Below are 23018 nucleotides of genomic sequence, written 5' to 3' on the forward strand. Positions count from 1 at the left end.
CTCTCTTCCAAAGGGCATGAAGACGGTCTTCAGACACCTTCCCGGGCATAAACTCACTGGGGCCCCAGCACCTCCATGAGGCGGGCATGCTAGGGAGTATTATCTGCATTTGACAGCACATGGACATCCGAGAGTTAAGTTAGTAAAGCAAATTAGCGACAGAGCTGGGTCTCGAATCCAGGCCTTCCTGCTCTGCTCATTTCTGCTCCACCTCCTTTTCTGCTTCTGGCCAGGCCTGAAGGGGTCAATGAAGGGCAAGGAGAAGGCAAGGGCTGCCAAAGAGGAGAAGAAGAAGAAAACTCAGAGCTCTGGCTCTGGCCAGGGGTCCGAGGCCCCCGAGAAGAAGAAACCCAAGATTGATGAGCTTAAGGTGAGAGCCTAGGAGCAGACCCTTCTAGGGTGTGCGGGGGCGGGAAGAGGGGGCGCAGTGATCCTGCAGGTGGGGCAGGACAAAAGCCAGAGACCAGGCAGCCGCCCCCTAACAGCCTGGTCTGGCTCAGGTATACCCCAAAGAGCTGGAGTCCGAGTTTGATAACTTTGAGGACTGGCTGCACACTTTCAACTTGCTTCGGGGCAAGACCGGGGATGATGAGGATGGCTCCACCGAGGAGGAGCGCATTGTGGGACGCTTCAAGGTCAGGCCAGGAGCACGGGCCCAGCCTGAGCACCCGCCAGCCCTTGCCCCACCACAGGTTCTCCCACTCACCTCCCACCGCTGCCCCGGCCACTCCCTCCAGAAGCCCTGGACTCTCCCATGACTCAGCAGTTAAAGGGTGAAGGCCCTGCCACATCAGGGTCCAGCCCTCCCGGTGCTGTTAGCTATTTTGAATGCCACCCTTGCCAGGCAAACCTACACCCTGACCCACATTTGTCTTGCCCAGGGCTCCCTCTGCGTGTACAAAGTGCCACTCCCAGAGGACGTGTCCCGGGAAGCCGGCTACGACTCCACCTACGGCATGTTCCAGGGCATCCCGAGCAATGAGCCCATCAATGTGCTGGTCCGAGTCTATGTGGTCCGGGTGAGACTCCCGTTGCTTTCCCTCCTTGCAAGTCTCCTCATCCTCCCATCTGGGAGAGACCAAAGAAGCTGCATACTGGCCAGGTGCAATGGCTTACGCCTGTAATCCCAGCACTTTGGGAGGCCAAGGCAGGAGGATCACCTGAGGTCAGGAGTTCGAGACCAGCCTGGCCAACATGGTTAAACCCCATCTCTACTAAAAATACAAAAATTAGCCAGGCACAGTGCCACACACCTGTAATCCCAGCTACTGAGGAGGCTGAGGCAGGAAAATCGCTTGAACCTGGGAGGTGGAGCTTGCAGTGAGCTGAGATCACATCATTGCACTCCAGCCTGGGAGACAGAGTGAGACTCTGTCTCAAAGAAAAAAAAAAAAAGAAGAAGAAGCTGCATACTGACAGCCCCAGACTGGGAGGCACCAGGGAGATCGTTTGGTCTAGTCTTTATCTTTTCTAGAGGAAGAAGTCAACGCCCAGAGAGGGGTAGCCACTTGCCTAGGGTCACACAGCAAGCCTCCTGAGGGGTCCAGTGCTCCTGCCCCTGCCCTTCACTGTCATAGGACCCTCAGGCAGCCTGGCAGGGGCACTGAAGATGAGCAGGGCATGGGAGCCTGCTCAGGCAGCCCTTCTCCCCATTCCAGGCCACGGACCTGCACCCTGCCGACATCAACGGCAAAGCTGACCCCTACATCGCCATCCGGCTAGGCAAGACTGACATCCGCGACAAGGAGAACTACATCTCCAAGCAGCTCAACCCTGTCTTTGGGAAGTAAGGCTTCTTGGTGCCCTCCCCTGCCACACCCCGACTTCTCCAACCCAGAACACCTCCCACCCTAGCCAATCCTTAAGCCCTTCTCCTAACTCCACCCCACCAGGTCCTTTGACATCGAGGCCTCCTTCCCCATGGAATCCATGCTGACGGTGGCTGTGTATGACTGGGACCTGGTGGGCACTGATGACCTCATTGGGGAAACCAAGATCGACCTGGAGAACCGCTTCTACAGCAAGCACCGCGCCACCTGCGGCATCGCTCAGACCTACTCCACGTATGTGGGGCATGGGGCAGAGAGCGGGGGCAGTGTGCCTGCTTTGCCTCCACTCTAAAATGAGATTCAGATCCTGGTGATTTGAGAGGTTAGACATTGTGGTTTCTGTCCCAGGCCAGGCCTCTGCCCCTACAGTCCCTGGGCACAGTCTTCAGGGGACAGGACTGCAGATCCCAAAACAAGGAGAGGGACAGTGGATTCCAGGACAGAGGAGGCAGGACGAGGAGAGACAAGTGGGCTAGGGAAGGTGGGGGCTAGCAGAGGAGGACAGAAAGAGTCCCCTGGGGATCTGGGCCAGCTCTGCCACTTATAGGCTGTGTGACCCTGGCCAAGTCCCTTCACCTCTCTGGTTTTCAGTTTCCTCATGGGAGTCTCTGAGGTTCCAGAGGAGTGGGCACAGTGAGGGGATGCGGTGGGGCTAGGCTGGGGACACTGATACGTGGTCCAAGGCCCAGGGCAGGAGGGTTCAGCCTCCAGCGGCCCTAGTGTCTCAGGTGAGCCTGGGACCCAGGGCAGGAGGAATCAGGCTCACTTGCTGATGAGGGCAACAGCCAACTTTAGAGAACTGGCCACGACCAGCTGTCATCCAGGATGGCTTAGTCCCACCCAGCCCCTCCAAGCCTGTGTGTCCCCTCCCACAGACATGGCTACAATATCTGGCGGGACCCCATGAAGCCCAGCCAGATCCTGACCCGCCTCTGCAAAGACGGCAAAGTGGACGGCCCCCACTTTGGGCCCCCTGGGAGAGTGAAGGTGGCCAACCGCGTCTTCACTGGGCCCTCTGAGATTGAGGACGAGAACGGTAATGGGGCACTGGATGCAGCCGCCTGCCCCCTCTCCAGGGGGTTTCAGAGGCCAGGAGGGGCCCACACTTCCCTGGGGAACCTCACAGCCTAGCCTGGGGTGTCCTCAACCTAAACCTGGTCTTAGTGACCCTCTGCTCATCACCCCAGAGCCCCGTTCCTGTCTGCCCAGCCTCTGTGCTTCCACCCCTCCTACAGGGCAGCCCCACCTGCTTTCTCTCTGTCCAAATCCCAGTGAGGTAGAGAGGTTATCTGCATCCCTTTCTGCAGATAAACAAACCAAGATCCTACTTCTAGTGACTCGCCCAAGGTCATGTGGCTCTTTAGAGGCAGAGCGAGGGCATCGGCCCAGGTCCGTCTGGCTCTAATCCTTAAACTCTCCTTACTTCTCTGTCCATGAGGCACTTCCCAGAGAAGCAGAGAATTGGGAGGTGTCTGTGCTGGTATCTGATCACTTTCAGGTGCTGGGACAGGAAGTGGATTTTCCCTCCCTGACCCTTCTCTCAGCCCAGCAGGGCTCTCCAGTCAACTTCCCCAAGCAGAGGACCAAGGGCACAGACCTCTCTTGGCCCTGTGGGGCAGCTGAGACCCTGGGCAAGCCACTTCTCCTTCTGTGCCTCAGTTTCCCCAACAGTGAAAATGAGGTGGGGTAGATAGGTGATGGTGTAGGGGCTTCTTTGTGCTCCTGAGTCCCTAGTCCCAGCAAAGGCCTCCTGGTTCTGCTGAGCCATGTGTGCAGCTGAGCCGCCGGCACCCACAGGTCAGAGGAAGCCCACAGACGAGCATGTGGCGCTGTTGGCCCTGAGGCACTGGGAGGACACCCCCCGCGCAGGCTGCCGCCTGGTGCCAGAGCACGTGGAGACGAGGCCGCTGCTCAACCCCGATAAGCCGGGCATCGAGCAGGTGACACTTGCATGGCCAAGACTGGGGTTCTTGGGTATTGGGGACCAGGGATCCCCAACCTGAATCAGTAAAGGTAGAAGCCAGGCCTCACGCTGTCCGCTGCATTCCAGAAAGCCTGGCAGGCACCTTCCCACCAAGGCCCCTCAGGGTAACTTGAATGGCAAGGGTATTCGCTTTGAGTGAGAATTACATCAGCTCAGGCAGAGACCTGGGTTGTCTCCCTCAGAAGCTGTGATTGGCTATTGGTGACATCATAGGAATTCCTGGCATCCAAAGATGGAAACTGATGAACTGGGTCCTTGACAGAACAAAGGTTAGGAGGGAGAGGAGAGCTGATCTTCCTGGGCAGAGGGAGAAGGCCCTGGGAGATCTGCCACAACCCTCTTCCTCAGGGCCGCCTGGAGCTGTGGGTGGACATGTTCCCCATGGACATGCCAGCCCCTGGGACGCCTCTGGACATCTCACCTCGGAAGCCCAAGAAGTGAGCGGCCTGGGGCCCAGCGCTACTCCCTTCCGGCCCACCCCACCCACTTCCCACCACGGCCCAACCCTTCCTGCGAGGGACTCAGGTCCAGATGGCCTTGGCCAGTTGGCATCCCTGGGGCCTGGGTGTGGCCACTGGGCCTTATAGGGGAGAAACTGACCAACCAATCGATAGAGTTTAGGGCCTGCCCTGGAGAGTCCCCACGTGCTAAGGCAGGACAACGCCTTCCACCCTGCATCAGTGAGCGAGACAAGCCCCACACAGCACACTCTGATGCATTGTATCTACACGGTCGACGCGCCCATACACATGCATCTCATGCACACACACACACAGCATAGCACTCCCACGGACACCCACACACATGCCCACACTGACACACTCCTTCACAACACACAGAACCCCTGGGAGCCGGCCCTGTGTCATCCTCACATCCAGGCTAGTGTGATGTTCCGCCAAGTTTTCTTTGGAGTGCCTGCCAGTGATGAATCCAGGAGTGAGTGCCTGGAAGAGGCAGGAGGTGGTAGAGTGAAAAGAACCCGGGTTTCCCATCCATAAAGCAGCAGGTTCGAGTCCAGCTGTCAGACAGTGACTGGATTCAGGGCCAGCTTCAGGGATGGAGGAAGCCACACAGGGTCCCACTCTTGTTTCCATGCTCCTATGTTGCCATCTTGAAATTCTTTATGACAAGTGACCCTGCATTTCCATTTGGCGCTGGCCCCAGCAAATCATGCAGCCAATTCTGCCAGGAATGTCCTGGAAACCTGAGGCCGTGAGTCAGCTGTTCCAGGGCCTGTCATTAGGGGGCACCCAACTCACTGGGCCACTCTGGGCTCACAGCCCTGTCTGCAATCCCAGGAGAGCCATGCTCAGATCAATTTTTAGTGAATGACTCAGCCTCACTCTTAATGATTGAAATGAACTACATCATTCATAATTACAATTAAACCTTGAGGGGAAAATTCTCTTTGGGGACAGGGACATACAGCTTCCATGGGCTTCCATTGCTGGCTACTGGGCTTAAATGCAGACTTCTCTTGGAACTAGCATCTGAGACAGAGGGTGGCTTCCTCCCCTCACCCCACCCCCACCGCCCACAGCCAGGTGCCTGGTGGGCCTTCTCACTCATGCCTCTGCTCCCCCAACCCCAAACCACTCCTCCAGCCCCAGCCTGGCCCAGGCCCCGTGCTGACCCCAAGTCCCCAGGGCTTCTCTCCGCCTGCCCCATCCCAGCCCTGGCACCCTGGCATAACCCCCACCTGGGGCTGCTAACCAGCCTTCTCTCCCTGGGCCCAGGTACGAGCTGCGGGTCATCATCTGGAACACAGATGAGGTGGTCTTGGAGGACGACGACTTCTTCACAGGGGAGAAGTCCAGTGACATCTTCGTGAGGGGGTGGGTGAGCAGTCCCTGCATGGGAGGGACTGAGCTGAGTGGGGCTTGCTTCCTGGGAGGGCAGGAGAGGAGGCAGAGGGAAGGTGGCTGTGGGTGGGAGAGGCCCCACCGGCCTGGCTGCGGGTCTGGAGATGTGGCGCCCACAGGTGGCTGAAGGGCCAGCAGGAGGACAAGCAGGACACAGACGTCCACTACCACTCCCTCACTGGGGAGGGCAACTTCAACTGGCGCTACCTGTTCCCCTTCGACTACCTGGCGGCGGAGGAGAAGATCGTCATCTCCAAGAAGGAGTCCATGTTCTCCTGGGACGAGACCGAGTACAAGATCCCCGCACGGCTCACCCTGCAGATCTGGGATGCGGACCACTTCTCCGCTGACGACTTCCTGGGTGCAGAGCAGGGCAGGGATGGGGGTTCAGGATCCAGAACTGAGAAGAGGCAGGGGCCGGGTTGGCAGGGACAGGGAGAGCCCTGCCTTGGGGAGACAAGGGGTCATTGCTTCCAGTCCGTCAGAGCCAGGGGTGTCCGACGGGGTTCCGCCCCCAAGGACCCACCTAACCGTCCCTAGGCAGATGTTCTCAGTGTCATAACCAGGCTGACAACAAGCTTTGGACACACCAAGGAGGGGGCAGTCAGTGATGATGGGGGAGGGGAGAGGCTCCGTAAGGGAGTCGGGAAACCTCCCTGGGCCTCAGGTTGCTTCTCTGTAAAGCAGGGATTCTCCCTAAAACTCGAATCTGCATCTACAAAAGCTTGTGAGATTAGCAGGACTTTGACAGAATAGATGCATGGCAGGGAGTGGCAGGGGGGACCCCAGGAGAGACCCTCTGGGGTGAAAGAAGGACCTGAGTAAAGCATGGGGGCTGGGGCTGCCTAGCAAGCCCACGAGGATGCCTGCATTGAGGCCAGTTGCTGGGAGTGAGGCAGGAGGATGAGATGTGGGCTCGGGGAGGTCTGCACTCAGCAAACAAGGGGCCGAGGAGCCCAGACCCCCACCCCCACCCTGCCCCACCCCAGCCCTGTTCACTCAGAGCTGACACTGAGGTCGCCACAGGGGCCATCGAGCTGGACCTGAACCGGTTCCCGCGGGGCGCAAAGACAGCCAAGCAGTGCACCATGGAGATGGCCACCGGGGAGGTGGACGTGCCCCTCGTGTCCATCTTCAAGCAAAAGCGCGTCAAAGGCTGGTGGCCCCTCCTGGCCCGCAATGAGAACGATGAGTTTGAGCTCACGGTGCGCACCCCTTCCGGCTCGGGCAGTAGGCAGGGCTGGGACTGGCTGGGGTGCCAAGGGCCCAGCACACAGCCTGGACGCTGGGACCTGTCTGTCCTCTGCAGGGCAAGGTGGAGGCTGAGCTGCATTTACTGACAGCAGAGGAGGCAGAGAAGAACCCAGTGGGCCTGGCCCGCAATGAACCTGACCCCCTAGAGAAACCCAAGTGAGTGCCCTGCCGGCCCAGCCCCTCCCCACGCTGGCTCTTGGAGGCGCTGGAACAGGAAGGAGACGCTCCCCAGACACCCCATCTCTTCCTGGGCCACAGCCTCATTACAGGGGAGCCTCCTCCCTGCCCTCTGCTGACCCTGAATCCCACAACGTCCCTTTGAACCAGAGGATGGGCTAGGAATACTGGAGAGCAGGACCTTCCCTGGGAAAGGCCCCATCTAGCGGAGAGAAACTATGCTCTTCCCTTCCTAGCTTTTGCAGAAGAGCCAGCTCCAGTGGTGGCCTCTGGGGCCTTGGCCAGCCTTGATGGCCAGAGGGGTGCCTAGAACTGCACACACAGCCCAGGACAGCTTCCCTCTTGGTCTGGACCCCTCGCCACACCCAATCCCTTCTCCTCCCTGTCCCTCCTCTGCGCTCTCTACCCTTCATGCTCCAGCCGGCCCGACACGAGCTTCATCTGGTTCCTGAACCCTCTCAAGTCGGCTCGCTACTTCTTGTGGCACACGTATCGCTGGCTGCTCCTCAAACTGTTGCTGCTCCTGCTGCTGCTCCTCCTCCTCGCCCTGTTCCTCTACTCTGTGCCTGGCTACCTGGTCAAGAAAATCCTCGGGGCCTGAGCCCAGTGGCCTCCTGGGTCTGATATTTCTTACTTCTTCCTCTGGACCAAGGGCTAGGCAGGCACGTGCACACACACACACACACACATACACGCACACACACACATATACACGCACACATCCACAAACACAAATATGCATACATGTGCACACAAACACACACAAGCATGTATGCACACATGTGCCACGCACAAGTGCATACACATGCACTCAAGCACACACAGGCACACACTTAAGCCCACACAAACATGCACAGCAACTTTCAAGCTTTCATGACAGAATAGACTCTCAGAACTAGAAATGACTATTTTACACTTTTCCACATTAAGCCAAAGAGGTGAAGTAGCTTGCTCAAGGTTACCCAGCAAATTAGGGTAGAGCCGGGACTCAAGCCAAGGTTTCCAAATTTCCAATTCTGTGTTCTTTGCACACCACCTCTGCTCCCAGCCATGTTTCTCCCAGACTCTAACCCAATTTTTTTTTTTTTTTTTTTTTTTTTGAGACAGAGTCTCGCTCTGTCGCCCAGGCTAGAGTGCAGTGGCACAATCTCGGCTCACTGCCAGCTCCGCCTCCCGGGTTCACGCCATTCTCCTGCCTCAGCCTCCCGAGTAGCTGGGACTACAGGCACCCGCCACTACGCCCGGATAATTTTTTGTATTTTTAGTAGAGACGGGGTTTCACCGTGTTAGCCAGGATGGTCTCGATCGCCTGACCTCGTGATCCGCCCATCTCGGCCTCCCAAAGTGCTGGGATTATAGGCGTGAGCCACCGCGCCCAGCCGACTCTAACTCAATTTCATTGGCAAAAAGAAGCTGAGCTATGGACAGGGAAAAGGGAAGGGTGTGGCCAGGGTTAGCCAACAGGTCTGGAAATGGCTCTCACCTGTGTGTGACCTCCCAGTCCAGGGCTGCTGTTTTCTGCCCTTCAGGATAATAGTTCCATTCAACTCAAACATTTCATAGCCACCATGGCCTGAACACCCAACTGCAGGTGCTCAGAGCTCCCCAGGCACTGGCTCACTGTGCCATTGCGCCAAACCCAGGAGGTAGGTACTGCTTGTAACCCCATTTTATACATGAAGAAACCGAGGTTGATAGAGGTGCCTCACTTGCCTGTGAAAACCATTCAAAACCAGGTGTCCTGCACCCAAGCCCCGGCTCTGTGTCCCCACCAATACTGAGCTCAGCTCTGGGGCTGCACGCCATGTCCTCTGGGAGGCAGTAGTTTGAAAATGCATATGCAGTACTTTCACTTGTATCTTGACATTTTACAAAACCTATTGTTTTTATAACACAAATGACAGATAGTGAGGCTGGCCAGGTGCTTCTCGGCTGGGAGGCTCTACAGAAGGTGGAGTGGGTCTTCATCCTGAGAGTGGGCAGGTTGGTGAGGGCAGCTTGCGCCCCACAGGGGCTGCTCAGACCCTCAGCAGGGCCCAGTGGGAACAGCCATTTATGTCCAGAAGGGAAGAGGTTGTGAAGCACCGGTCTTACCAAGGACATGGGGCAGCACATAGAACGAGCTAACCGCAGGAGCTTCCTAACGATGAGAACTGCCTGCAGGGCCAAGGCTGCCCCATGCTGCAAGTAGCTCCCATCTAGGCCTTAGGAGGAGATTCGGGCCCCAAAGGTGCTGCAGGGAGGATAGAGTTTTGTAAGCAGCAAGTCGGGTACTTAGAAATGGGTTCAAACCCTGGCTCCAGCATTCACTGCTTTTGGGGCTGGGGCCATGGCAGGGCTTTTGGGGGTCCAGAAGGACAGAGGATGGGGTGCACTGGGAGACAGCTCCTGCCCACTGGCTGACCAGCTCCTCTCTTCCACTTCCCAGCCGGCCCGACACGGCCTTCGTCTGGTTCCTCAACCCTCTCAAGTCCATCAAGTACCTCATCTGCACCCGGTACAAGTGGCTCATCATCAAGATCGTGCTGGCGCTGTTGGGGCTGCTCATGTTGGGGCTCTTCCTCTACAGCCTCCCTGGCTACATGGTCAAAAAGCTCCTTGGGGCATGAAGGCCGCCAGCTGCTCCCCAGCCCTGCCGCATTTCCTTTCAGTGGCTTGGACTCTTTCCCATCTCCCCTGGGGAGGCTGAGGAGCCCAGCGTTCACTCTTCATGCCTTGGGCCGAGCCTGCCTCCTGCTTGCGGGGCCGCCTGTCCTCACTGCCCCAGGCTGCGGCTTGCCGAGTCCCGCCCCTCTGACCCCTGCCTGTGGGCTGGGCAGCCTTGGATGGGGTGGGGACCTGGAATGGGTCTCTCTTGCCCCACCCGGCTGAGGCGCCACCCTTCTTCAGGCCCAGGCTCCAGAGGAAGACTCCTGAAACCCTCCCCAGGTCTTCCAAGTACAGGATTGAAGCTTTAGTGAAATTAACCAAGGACCATGGGTCAGTGCCCAGGGCTTTAAAAAGAATGAACGAGCAAAAGGTATCCCCACCGTGACCCCTGCAGATAGCACCGGTCTTTGATCCGCAGCAGGGGCCAGACCCTGCCCACAAGTCCCGGCACGGCTGCTTCTGCCACTGCTGGGCTCCACTTGGCTCCTCTCACTTCCCAGAGTGTCGCCTGTCCTGCCTGTGGGTTTCCATGGCTTCCCAGAGCTCCCTCTGCCCCAGCCAGCGCCTCCAGGCCCAGCTGAGGAGCTGTGAGAAGCAGCAGAGGGGACTCCCCATCCCGGGCACACCCTGTCCTCCCACCCCTGCCCCCCTTGCCCTTCCAGCCCTTTCAGCTGCAGCTGGGAGCTGGCCCGTCAAGTGCTGCCCCTGCCTGTGTCTGGGTTTCTGTTGGCTGTTTTTCTTTTCCTGAGTGGTGATTTTTCTCTAAATAAAAGAAGTCAAGCACTGAGCTGACAGGTCTGCACTGGTCAAGCTGAGAGGAGGAGCCGCAGGTGCGGGGCAGAGGCAGCAGTTCTCTAGGCTGGCGGATTCAGTACCAGCAGGGCTCCCATGGCCTTTCCCCTTCAAGTGGCCTCTGGTGGCCCAGGGTTCAAGGCAGGCCTCAGGCACAGGGCTGCCCACCCAGGCTGCCCACAGGAGGAGTCTTACACCATAGCCCAAAGGGCACACCAGCCTGGGCCCAGGGGCCCCCAAAGCACCGAAAGAATCCTTCAGGTCTGGGGCCAGTCTGAAGGCTTAAGACCCCACAAGGGCCCAAAAGCTCTAGCCTCCACCCACAGAAACCAGTTCCCCTGAAAGCAAGAAAGGAGCCCCACGCCACTGGCCTCGGCCTCTGACTCACACCACTATCTGCGCCTGGGGCAAAGTCCCCTCATGACACAGAGGTAGGGGCAAGGGCCTGGTCTTGCTAGACCTGACCTCTTTAAAGAGATTCAGCCACAACTTTAAAAGGCTTTAATCATAATGCAGGACACAGGTAACTCCTCTGGCTCCTTATTTCGACGGACTATAAAGACAGCCCTGGAAAAGCCAGAGAGCGGGCCCAGGCGCGGCCCAGTGGGTGATATGAGCCGGCTCCGGCACAGACACCAGCATCAGGCCAGCCCTAACACATCAGCCTTTGGAGGTCCAGCTCTATTTTGTGGGTACCCGCAACACCTGAGTGGGAGGAACTTGCAGTTCAGAGTTGATCTGGAAAAGGAAGGGTGAAAGTCGTTACATTTTTCCCAGGGCCCTCCTTCTTTGCCACCCTTGCGAACCACGCTGGCTCTCCCATGGGCCTCCAAAGCCCTGCACGCATCTCCTCTCCAAAGCTGAGAGATGCTGAACACCCACAGACTGCCTCCCTGCAGGAGACACGCCTGAGCCTTCTTGCTCAGCTTCTGCTCCAGCTGTGACCTCTGGTAGCGTTCTTCATCTCCCGCCCATCCATTCTCTGAAGTCTTCCCCTCTCCTCTCTCCGCGCACCCATGCCATCCCCAATCTAGCCTGCCCCACCTCTTCCTCCCCCAGCCTCTTGTATGCAGTAGCATCTGTGGAAGCAGGAACCATACCGTCCAGAATGTCTGGGTCCTGTCACAGGCCAAGGGTCATTATGAGGCCAAGGTTCACTACCACATCCCACTTTCAGCTGTGGCCTGGGACCTGGGACTGTGCTGGGGCCACGCAGCCCCTGTGGCTGGACTTGGAGCTGGCCTCAGTCACCTCACACGTGTGCAACTAACAGCTGTGTCACGACCTTCCTGGCCTACAGCCCCAGCTGCAGGTGCCCACACCCGCAGAGCAGGAAATGTCAGCAATGGACTTTTTCCTTCCTCCTCTTGCCAGGCCATGGGGCAGTTGTCCACAACTATTGCAGGGTTGGGCACAGATGGGGGCCAGGGAATATCTGCCCCAGCAGAGCCTCCTCCCCCACGCGAGGATGACCCTCCAGTCATATCCCAGGCAGAGAACCGGGGCTGGTGGGTGGAAAGAGCCCAGGCTCTGGACAAGTTGCAAACTCTCCAAGTTGTGATTGTCCTTTTTGTGAAATGAGGAGCATCGTTTCCGCCCTGTCCACCTCCCACAGCGGGTGTGAGGATGGAAGAAGAGAGCACAGCTGGAGGCTCTGTAGCTGGGGAGCTGCTCCTGGCTGTGGCACTGCTTCACACAGAGCAGTCCCAGCTGGCCACTGGCACCAGAAACCACAGTATCAAAGAGACACTGTCACACCTGAGCTGTCCTGGAGGAGACTTCAGGCAAGATCTACTCCTTTGGCCAGTAGTTGTCTCAAGGTGCCACTCTTGATTTTTTACATCATATCACAAAGCTCCCTTGCCTCTGGCGGGGAGGGGACTCCTCGTTCCCTAATCCCAGCTCCAGTGCCCCTGCCCCACCCGTGTCTCCTGCTGCCCCTCCTTGGAAGGCCCCGCCACCCACCTTGGAGTTCAGATACTGCTGCAGTAGCGCCTGCAGCTCTGTGTTCTGCTGCTCCAGAGAACTGTTTTCCAGCAGCAGCTTGGCCCTCTGGGTCAGGACAAGGCTTTGGACAGAAAAATCGGTTAGAGGCTCACTGAATCCTCCATCCTCTGCCAAGTAGGGGTCAGGGTCTTGGTGGTTGTACTTTGGCTACACGTGGAGGGAGACTCCAGAAGCTACACTCTTCACCCAGCCGCCAGGTGAGCCAGGTTAGCAGGAACAGAACAGGCAGGCCAGGGCCCAAGAGCCAACTGCCCCACATGATCCACCCACACAGGAGATGCCAAGGGCAGCTCTTCCCTCCCAGGTTCAGTGGGACAGGGAGGCAGCAAACGCGGCTGCTCCCAACAACCGTTCCTCACCTGCCCGCCAGCACCCTCCTGCTCGATGACATGCACACTTACTGGTACTTCTCCAAGGCTGTGTAGAGGGCATCCCAGAGGTTCTGCTTAGAGGAAGGGATCACCGTGGTCAGGGCCTGCCAGTACTCCGAGTCCTTAGAGTTGTCACACACATTCTTCTGTACCCTCAGCGGGGCCCACGAGTCCCTGAAGGCCAAGAGCACAGTGATTGTCATGTCCATTGGGTACTACCCAGGCCCCCAGGCAGTGCCAGTCACAGGCCTACTGCTTTCCCACCTGTCACCTTCCCACTCAGCAGTCCAAGTTTATTAGACAGTGGCAGGTTCTCAGAAAGGACGCATGCTTATTGTCAGCGTTCCTGCCTCGGTACCACCGGTACCTTCGTGAGGGCATAATCAGTGCTTCATCCACCCCTCTCTTTCCCAATCAGTTTACCTCACTGGCTTTACAGCTCATCACTGTGCCCATCTCTTGCACCAACACATCCAAAACAGCACTTGAATTCAGTCATGTCCTCTCCATCCCCTCATGACAGCCTTAATCTGGGGGATCCTCACCTCCCACCTGGACAAGCCTCCTGATGCTTTCCCTGTATCCAGCTTCGCCCCTTCCCTGACGCCACAATGATCTCTCTAAAACGCAAGGCTAATCATGGCTCTTCGGCTGCTTCAAATCCTTTTCTGGCTCCCACCCACCAACGGGTAAAGACAAAGATCTTGGGCACATTGGGCAAGGCTCTCCAAGACCTGGCTAGCTCCCCACCCACCAGTGCCACCTCCCAGGCCCTTGACACTCCAGCCAGACCTCCTGTGATGATTCTTGAACAGACCAGACCTTCCCCATGCTGCCATTTCCTGAAATGCCCTTACCTCCATTTTATCTGCCTGGGAACACCTAGTTCCAGTGCCATTTCCTCCCAAAACCCTCTCTGATATGCCAAATGGAAACGGCCACTTCCTCCTCTGAACAACGGTGCACCTTGAATGTGCTTTGACCATTACTCTGATCACAAGGCAGTGCCCCCACAGTGCTTACACATGGCAGCCTTCAGTGCATGTCTGCTGAATGAATGATGAGTGAAAAAAGCACAGATCACCACTATGCCCTATTGCTTTCCTGACTGTCCAGTGATTGGTTGCCCCAGCCCGCCTTCAGATAGCCCTGTCCTTAGTCCCCGCATCTTGCCCAGCAGACTCTTCTCCACTCACTGGCTCTGCCTGGCTCCCCAGCCCATCCAGCTCCCCTGGTTCTGGTCTCAGGCAAGCCTTCCAGCCCCGCAGCCCACCTAGGCTTCTTCAGACCCATGACGAAGGCCTCCAGAATCTTGAGGACATCATTGGGGTGGATGACCCAGGGGGAGGGTGGGGTCTCCTCCTCTTCCTCCTTCTCCCCTTCCACCAGGCTTTCTTCCTTTTCTCCCTCCATCTCCGTCTGCTCTGCCAGCTCCAATTCTGACCTCGTGCTTGTCTCCTCCATGCTCGCCTTCTCCATGCTCGCCTGACTGCAGGGCTTGATCTGGAGAAAGATGCACGGACAACTGTGGGCTGGGGACACATGAGCATGAGCATGGAGAGAGAGGCAGGAAGAAGAAAAACCAGAAAAGTTTACAGAAAGTGACAGAAAGCTTGCCCAGGGAGACATTTACACAGGGACAGAAACAGGAGAAAGAGTGGGAAGAAGGGGGATGGGATGGGGAGAGGCACTAGGAGGCTACGAGAAAATGGAAAGGTTCTGTTTCTAAATCCGGGCTCCCAGGTGCTCACCTTATTGACATTCATAAAGCTTACATGTTAGAAATCTTCTTTTGAATCATAATACAGATTAAATTTTTGCTTTAATTGTTAAATTTAGAAGGTCTTCCTCCTACTCGTATGTTGCAGTTCATGCAATTGACCTCCCACAGGCAAACGAATGCTATCAAGTTTCCTATGGTTCCTTCCAAGGAAATAGTATGTCTATATAATGTCTATATATAAATACATGCGCATACCTTTCCATATATACTCCTCCTTCTCGTTTTGACATCGATGATACTATACTACAAATGGAGTTCTGTAGTTTGCTTTTACACTTACCAATAAACCTTAGATATCTTTTCATGTGAATACATAAAGAACTTTGGTTTTTTCCCACAGTTTTATAGTACCCCATCGTGTAGACATACCATATATTATTAAATAGATTCCTCAACAGTGGACATATAGGTTGTTTCGAATCTTCTGCCATTTCAAACAATGTACAGTGAATCAGCTAAAATAAATACACCATTTCAACTGTAATGAGATATATTTAGAGAATAAAATCCTAGAAGAAGAATTTCAGAGGCCAAGGTGGGCAGATCATTTGAGGTCAGGAGTTCGAGAGCAGCCTGGCCAACATGGTGAAACCACGTCTCTATAAAAATACAAAAATTAGCCGGGCGTGGTGGCAGGTGCCTGTAATCAATCCCAGCTACTCAGGAGGCTGAGGCAGGAGAATGGCTTGAACCTGGGAGGTGGAGGTTGTAGTGAGCTGAGATCGTGCCACTGCACTCCAGCCTGGGCAACAGAGTGAGACTCTGTCTCAAAAAAAAGAAGAAGAATTTCAGAGTAAAATGTATATAGTTTTGTAACTGATACTGCCAAACTGTCCTCAATGGAGGTTACAATTTATACTCCTACCAGTAACTTATGTGTGCCTGTTTTTTACACCTCAGTCATCGCTATGTTATACTTGCTGTGTTATCAAGCTTTTTTTTTTTTTTTTGCCAACATAACAGGTTGGCAAAATGGAAATCAGGCATTTTAATTTGCATTTCTCTTATTACAAGGAAGGCTGATTATCTTTTCATATGTTTAAGAGTTACCTGTATTGCCTCTTCTACGAGTTGTTCATTCATATTTGTTATCTGTTCCTTTTGTTGGTCTTTTTCTTATTGATTTCTGAGAGCTCTTTATATATTAAGGAAATGCCTTAATTATGATATGAGTTGAAAATATTTCTCTGCAGCTTGTCATTCATCTCTTAACTTTGCTTATCATGATTTTTGCACTACAGAATTGTTTTTAAATTCTGTAGTCAAATATAGCTTTTATTCCCTTTATGGCTTTGTGGTTTTGTCCATTCTGCCAACTCTTTTTTTCTTTTCTCTTTTTTTTCCCTTAGAGACAGTGTCTCACACTCTGTCACCCAGGCTGAAATGCAGTGGTGAAATCATGGCTCACTGCAGCCTCAACCTCATCATGGCTCACTGCAGCCTCAACCTTCTGGGCTAAACTGAGCCTCCCAAGTAGCTGGAACTATAGGCATGAGCCACTGTGCCTAGCCCAGCCAACTCTTTTTACAGGCATGTCAGGCTACTCAGCTTTGGGCTAGCAGTACTAAAAACATTTTTCATTCACATTTTTCATTTTTAAATTAAAATGTTATATGACTTTTAATATGGCAACTTCTTTAAAATAGTTAATATTTGATTCACCTTCTGAAATCAATTACAATCAAGATATGTAGGACAAATGGGCCCTGCCTTGCGGGAAAGTGTTAAGGATCAAAATACTCAGAACCTGGTGGGCTCTGGTCTCACAGTGGCTGAGACCTGGTTTTGAGGGAGGGTGCAGGAAAAGATTCCTTGGGCCTCAGTATAAGAACAGCATCTCACCCCCAAGCCATTCTTCCCTTTACAAAGAGACAAATTGATAAACAATAAGGGAAATGCTAAGTTAGCTATACCTGACATAAAAGCCCCGCTATTTCTCCAGAAGTGCTACTCAAAGACAGCACGGTGCTCTGGGGGCTTCAGGACAATTGAAAATGCAGGGACATGGATGAAGCTGGAAACCATCATTCCCAGCAAACAATCACAAGATCAGAAAACCAAACACCGCATGTTCTCACTCATAAATGGGAGTTGAACAATGAGAACACATGGACACAGGGAGGGAAACATCACACACCGGGGCCTGTCGGGGGGTGGGGGCTAGGGGAGGGATAACATTAGGAGAAATACCTAATGTAGGTGATGGGTTGATGGGTGCAGCAAACCACCAGAGCACATGTATACCTATGTAACAAACCTGCATCTTCTGCACCTGTAACCCAGAACTTAAAGTATAATAAAATAAATAGATAAATAAGAAAGAAAGAAAATGCTTTCTTCTCTTTGCACCTTGCCTTACCTGGAGGCTGGAAGATAAACGGTGAGCTCGATATTTAAGGAAGAAGTTCACCAGTTTATACAAGTCATCCTCACTTTCAATTCCAAGGGCCTGGGGCAAAAAACAGGATGGTTGCTCAAACACCCCATCAAAGAGACCATGGGCTTGGGCAGCTGACAGATGCTCAGCTCCTAAGAGCAGGCGGCTTGGCTTGTGGAGGGCATTCATCCAACGCTGGGAAGCAACTGTGAACTTGGGGACACACACATCAGAACACACAGAAACAATGCTCATAGAGCCAGGAACTGCTCCATATGGATCCCATGGCTGTGAGGATGCCTAGTGGGGCTGCACCAGATTTGAGTTTGGGGGTGTCAGGGAGAACCTACAACCTGAGAGGAAGATGCTAGTAGAGGGAGGGTCAGTGGTGGGAGACACTGCAGTGAGTCTGGGACCAATGTGTTGTGTGGAGAGCAGGTTAAGGGAAGGATGTGACAGGGAGCAGGGGAAGCCCCGGGAGATCCTCATCCATTGCCAGGGTTGAGGCAATGGCAGGGCCATCTGAGAACTCGCCCAGCTGCAGCCCCGCTCGTGTCCTCCCAGCCCCGTTGGACTCACGGAGAAGATGGCATCCAGCCTCAGCAGATAGCATTCATTCTGCTCCAGGGGCAGGAGAAGGCTCAGCAGCTTGCTCTCTATGAGGAACCCCTGGGGAGAAGGAAGAACGCATCTCCTGTCGGGGACAGGTTTCAGGAGCGAGTCCCAGGGTCTGCAGCTGCCCCGTGTAACACTCTAGGGACCATGCCACGGAGCAGACGCCCAGGGATGGGAGCCAGCAGTGGGCCCCAGCAAAGCCTTCGTGGGGTGCCCATGAACACTGCCCTCCCCAGGGAGCAAGGCCGGGGACAAGCAAGGCCAGGGACAAAGCCCATCCTCACCACAGACTTAGCTTTTCCCACCCAGAAGGGCACCAACCCACCTCACCCACAAGCCACTGGGCAAACTCCTGAGGCCCCCACCACAGTCCAAAGCTGACCCAGTCACAGGCTCCTGCTTCACCCATAGTCTTGTCCCCAAATATCTACAGAACACAGCAGCAGGACAGGGAGGCATGGAAAGCAGTGGGCACCCCAAACAAAAACACAGCACACATGCGGTGGAAGGGAGAGGGCGGCTGAGCAGATGCGGTGCCCGCTTTGAGCTGGGATGCCTGGGGGAGAGCTCCATGGTGAGGCGGCCTCTGCATCCAGCTGCAGGTTCAGAGGGCAGAACCTGCCACCTGACCCCTTCAGCAGCAGCTGCCCTCAGTGGCAAGAGCCAGCCAAAGGCAACTGCCCTCACTATCCCAAAAGAATACACACTTCAGAACTGTAAGATCCAAACCAACTCTGCCCATGTTTGACTACAACCCAAACTCCAGCTGAACCAGCTCAATGCAGCTTTTATTCTAAGTCTAATCATGTTTGCTAACATACAATGCAGACATCCAAATCCTAACAGCCAGAGTCACCCCCAAAACAAGCCCCTGAGAAGGGCCATGTCAGTGTGGCCACATCACTTAGCAAGTTGGTTCATGGAGGTGAGCTGGTGCAACTTCTGTCTCAGAAGCAGCATCATTTTAAGCTGGCAGGAGCCCTCCAGCTGGCCTAAACTACGCCATACTGGCCAACCAAGGTTAGACCCATTTTCCAGCTAGGCCAGCTCAGAGGCAAGGCCTCTATGAACCGGCCCTGAAGTCCAGGGGCCATCCTGACTCTGCTCCTCAGGGCCCAACCCTGGGCTTGGCCAGGGGAGGACTGGCCCACTCCTGACTCCAGGCTAGCACTGGCCCAGCAGAGGCCTCAGAAGCTGCACACCCCCGTGAGTCCCTCTGCTGCAGCCCCCGCCTGGCCTCACCGACTCGTCACACAGGAGCATCAGGATCCTCTTGGTAGTTTTTTCAGAAATTTGCTTCGGCAAATCCAGGTAGGACTCTGGTTCCGAGGTGGCCTCTTCTGCCTCCTCCTCTTCTGCAGATGGGTCATGGGGAGGAGAGAGAAAGAAAAAGAAGATAATTTCTGGAGCTAGTTGACTCTGAGAAACAGTCAGATGGCTTTCCTTGAGAAAATGTACCTCTTAAAAAGCCTCTGTGAGGCATTCTCACAGTCTCTTTATGATGAAAAAAGCCTATTACGTGGCGGGAAGGCGGGCTAGGGGGTTGGAATCAGAGACTACCTGGAGAACTCGGCCATTCCCAGCCAGCCTGTAATGCCCTACTTTTCCAAATTGCGTCTACCTGGAAACATCATACTCAAAATCGGGCCATGAACCAGGAAGTGGGAGGGAGAGTGTGAGCCCTTTTATTCTTATTTCAGAGATGATCTAGTAAGTGGCTATATGGTTTCTAAACCTGCAACAGATTAGATAGAAGCAGCCAACTCAAAGCAGGGGCAGGTGGCTTTGCACATTCACAGATAATTTTTTTTTTTTTTTGAGATGGAGTCTCGCTCTGTCACCCAGGCTGGAGTGCAGTGGTGTGATCTCGGCTCACTGCAACCTCCGCCTCCTGGGTTCAAGTGATTCTCCTCCCTCAGCCTCCCAAGTAGCTGGGATTACAGACACCCACCGCGACACCTGGCTAATTTCTGTGTTTTTCGTAGAGATGGGGTTTTGCCACGTTGGCCAGGCTGGTCTCGAACTCCTGAGCTCAAGTGATCTGCCTGCCTCGGCCTCCCAAAGTGCTGAGATTACAGGCATGAGCCACGGCGCCCGGTCCGGAGAAATATTAACTGCAAGAACTGACAGCTGACAGCAAGAGCCAAAAATTTTCTTAATTAAAATTAAATTTTTAGGCCAGGCACGGTGGCTCACGCCTGTAATCCCAGCACTTTGGGAGTCCGAAGCAGGTGGATCACTTGAGGTCAGGAGTTCCAGACCACCCTGGCCAACATGGCAAAACCCCGTCTATACTAAAAATACAAAAATTAGCTGGGCATGGTGGCGCGCACCTGTAATCCCAGCTACTCAGGAGGCTGAGGCAGGAGAATCGCTTGAATCCAGGAGGCGGAAGTTGCAGTGAGCCAAGATTGCACCACTGCACTCCAGCCTGGGCAACAGAGTGAGAGTCTGCCTCAAAAAAACAAAAACCAAACAAAAAGCATAATTAAATTGTAAAAAACCAATCCCTAATAATCAAAAGTAAAACGAAACAAAAATTCCTATATGTGTATCAAGCTGGTGATATAACCACACAGAAATTATTCCAAGTGCATTTATTTTTATTTATTTGTTTATTTATTGAGACAGAGTCTCACTCTGTCACCCAGGCTGCAGTGCAGTGGCATAATCTCGGCTCACTGCAACCTCCACCTCCCGGGTTCAAGTGATTCTCCTGCCTCAGCCTCCTGAGTAGCTGGAATTACAGCCGCGCGCCACCATGCCCGGCTAATTTTTGTATTTTTAGTAGAGACGGTTTCACCATGTTGGTCAGGCTGGTCTCGAACTCCTGACCTCATGATCCGCCCATCTTGGCCTCCCAAAGTGCTGGGATGACAGGCATGAGCCACTGCACCCGGCCTATTTTTATTTTTATTTTATTTTTATTATTTTTTATTTTTTTGAGAAAGAGGCTCACTCTGTTGCTCATCCTGGAGTGCAGTGGTGCAATCTTGGTTCACTACAACCTCCACGTCCCGGGTTCAAGCGATTCTCCTGCCTCAGCCTCCTGAGTAGCTGGGATTACAGGCGCACGCCATGACCAGCTAATTTTTTGTATTTTTAGTAGAGACAGGGTTTCGCCATGTTGGCCAGGCTGGTCTCGAATTCCTGACCTCAGGTGATCTGCGCGCCTTGGCCTCCCAAAGTGCTGGGATTACAGGGGTGAGCCATCGCACCTGGCTCCAGGTGACTTTAAAATATAGCAATCTGTCTGTACATCCCTGGAGGGACACATTTTAAGAATAAAAGGAACCATAAAACAGTGTAAACTGTCGTTAGTAATCATTTGTTGGTGGCAGGGCTGATATTTTCCTCTGAGGCGGTTCTGTGGTGCTGTGGGGAAGGCATGTGATTCATTATTTTGAAGTCACTGAGCACTAAGATTTTCAAGTTGGAAGAAAGGGGATACACTTTGATGCTGTTAAATAAAAATCCTGGCATCCTGTTGATGAGGAGGTATTAGGATGAACTCATGATTTATTTTATTACCAAAAAAAAGAAATCCTATACTCTCAGCTCTGTCCACTGAAAAGGCCTAGAAACAATGGCCAATCCAAAACAATAAGCACCCAGCGCCCACAGCGTGGTTTCTAAATACCATTCCCTGGGCATGCATGGTGACACAAGCCTGTAATCCCAGCACTCTGGGAAGGAATCGCTTGAGCCCAGGAGTTGAGACCAGCCTGGGCAACATGGCAAATCCATGTCTCTACAAAAAAATACAAAAATTAGCTGGGCATTGTGGCATGAGTCTTTGGTCCCAGCTACTTGGGAGGCAGAGGTGGGAGGATTGCTGAAGCCTTGGTGGCAGAGGTTGCAGTGAGCTGATATCCCACCACTGCCCTCCAGCCTGGGTGACAGAGTGAGACCATCTCAAAAAAAAAAAAAAAAAATTCCCTATTTGAAAGGACCAGGGGATCCTTGGAGAAATGGCTGATTCCAGACAAGAGGCAGGAAAAGTACAATGTGTGCCTTGAACACCTGGTCATCCTGGAAAGCCAGGACGCTGTTAAAAAAAACTACTAGGGCTAGCCAAGCGCGGTGGCTCACACTCGTAATTCCAGCATTTTGGGAGGCTGAGGTGGGGGGATCACGGGGTCAGGAGATGGAGACCATCCTGGCCAATATGGTGAAACCCCGTCTCTACTAAAAATACACAAAATTAGCCGGGTGTGGCAGTGCGCACCTGTAGTCCCAGCTACTCGGGAGGCTGAGGCAGGGGAATTGCTTGAACCCGGGAGGCGGAGGTTGCAGTGAGCCCAGATCGCGCCACTGCAATCCAGCCTGGCAACAGAGCGAGACTCTGTCTCAAAAATAAATAAATAAATAAATAAATAAATAACTACTAGGGCTGAGTCAAAAGGACCCAGAAGCCAATATAAAGATTTCCACTAGCCAAAGATGGAACAATTTGAGCCTCAATAAGGATAATTACTTTAGTAAACTAAAATACATCAAATTTGTTTAAACTCATGCATTCATAATATTTTTTAAAAACTCATTGGTACCTTTGGAAGATGCTAGAGGCCCAACCCATTATTTTGAAAACTGGTAAACAGAGAAAAAATAAGCATCTATCCTGCTTTTCATATACAGACTATCTCAGGGTAGCAAATTGCTGATGAAGGGAAGATTTTCTTTTAAGAAGTATTCTGTTAAATAAAGACACAAGAACAGAATCTAACATATCACCATTTTGCAATCCCTAATACAGTTAATGGATCTTAGACAATGATTAGCAATGGTTGCTAACATCACAAAAAGGGAGACAATTTAACATTAGTTTATCCCGATGGAGGTACTACACAATAGTGTACTTAGCAAAAATAAATTGGACCTGCATCTGATCTAGCTTCTAGACCTAACTGCCAGTTTATAATACAGGAGAGAGAGCAAAGCTATAAATTAGAGGAGACTTAAAAGCGATACCAATAATCATACTCTTCCCCCTCCTCCCTAGACTATCTCTAACGTGACTGGCTTGACCCGATGTTCTCAGGGGGCTCCTCCAGCTCTAAGGCTCTATGACAGTGTTCTAGTCACCTGAGCGCATAAGCATTTCTTCTACTATCTGTGTGGCGGACTTCTGGGGCTGCTGAGAAATAGGCCCAACATTGTTCAGGAACCAGAAATCAGGTGCTGCCCAGGGAAGCCCCAGATGATGGGTGTGGATGATCCTGTCCACATCAAAGGCTCTGGCTATTAGGTCCTTCGCCTCCTCTTCATTCATCAGCCAAATCTCCCGAAACTTCTCATCATCAATAAGAGCAAAATGC

The 23018-nt window shown here is 53.5% G+C and overlaps 2 protein-coding genes across 8 annotated transcripts in view; one reads left to right on the forward strand and one right to left on the reverse strand.

The window, feature by feature from the left end:
• The window catches only part of OTOF (otoferlin), a 100984-nt gene extending 91188 nt beyond the window's left edge, over positions 1 to 9796 (forward strand). For 2 of the 4 annotated variants that reach the window (XM_016948195.4, XM_016948197.4), the window contains exons 34-47: positions 234 to 370; positions 501 to 635; positions 882 to 1019; positions 1659 to 1786; positions 1893 to 2063; positions 2705 to 2865; positions 3627 to 3769; positions 4162 to 4250; positions 5550 to 5648; positions 5795 to 6036; positions 6702 to 6880; positions 6985 to 7085; positions 7527 to 7724; positions 9535 to 9623. In XM_016948195.4, the coding sequence (XP_016803684.1) occupies positions 234 to 370; positions 501 to 635; positions 882 to 1019; positions 1659 to 1786; positions 1893 to 2063; positions 2705 to 2865; positions 3627 to 3769; positions 4162 to 4250; positions 5550 to 5648; positions 5795 to 6036; positions 6702 to 6880; positions 6985 to 7085; positions 7527 to 7707 (1904 nt within the window). In that variant the 3' untranslated portion in view covers positions 7708 to 7724; positions 9535 to 9623. Of the gene's footprint in view, positions 1 to 233; positions 371 to 500; positions 636 to 881; positions 1020 to 1658; positions 1787 to 1892; positions 2064 to 2704; positions 2866 to 3626; positions 3770 to 4161; positions 4251 to 5549; positions 5649 to 5794; positions 6037 to 6701; positions 6881 to 6984; positions 7086 to 7526; positions 7725 to 9534 lie in introns of all 4 variants that reach the window. The other 2 variants (XM_016948196.4, XM_016948198.4) reach the window with 1 other exon arrangement.
• A 1237-nt stretch (positions 9797 to 11033) lies between these two features.
• The window catches only part of DRC1 (dynein regulatory complex subunit 1), a 54057-nt gene continuing 42072 nt past the window's right edge, over positions 11034 to 23018 (reverse strand). For 3 of the 4 annotated variants that reach the window (XM_054677047.2, XM_009442087.5, XM_016942986.4), the window contains 8 exons: positions 22786 to 23018; positions 18943 to 19055; positions 17665 to 17754; positions 17068 to 17157; positions 14199 to 14428; positions 12956 to 13099; positions 12513 to 12615; positions 11034 to 11285 (listed from right to left, as the gene is read on the reverse strand). In XM_054677047.2, the coding sequence (XP_054533022.1) occupies positions 11229 to 11285; positions 12513 to 12615; positions 12956 to 13099; positions 14199 to 14428; positions 17068 to 17157; positions 17665 to 17754; positions 18943 to 19055; positions 22786 to 23018 (1060 nt within the window). In that variant the 3' untranslated portion in view covers positions 11034 to 11228. 4 annotated transcript variants of the gene reach the window in all.

This window comes from Pan troglodytes, chromosome 12, assembly GCF_028858775.2.
Source record: "Pan troglodytes isolate AG18354 chromosome 12, NHGRI_mPanTro3-v2.0_pri, whole genome shotgun sequence".
NCBI classification, from domain to species: domain Eukaryota; kingdom Metazoa; phylum Chordata; class Mammalia; order Primates; family Hominidae; genus Pan; species Pan troglodytes.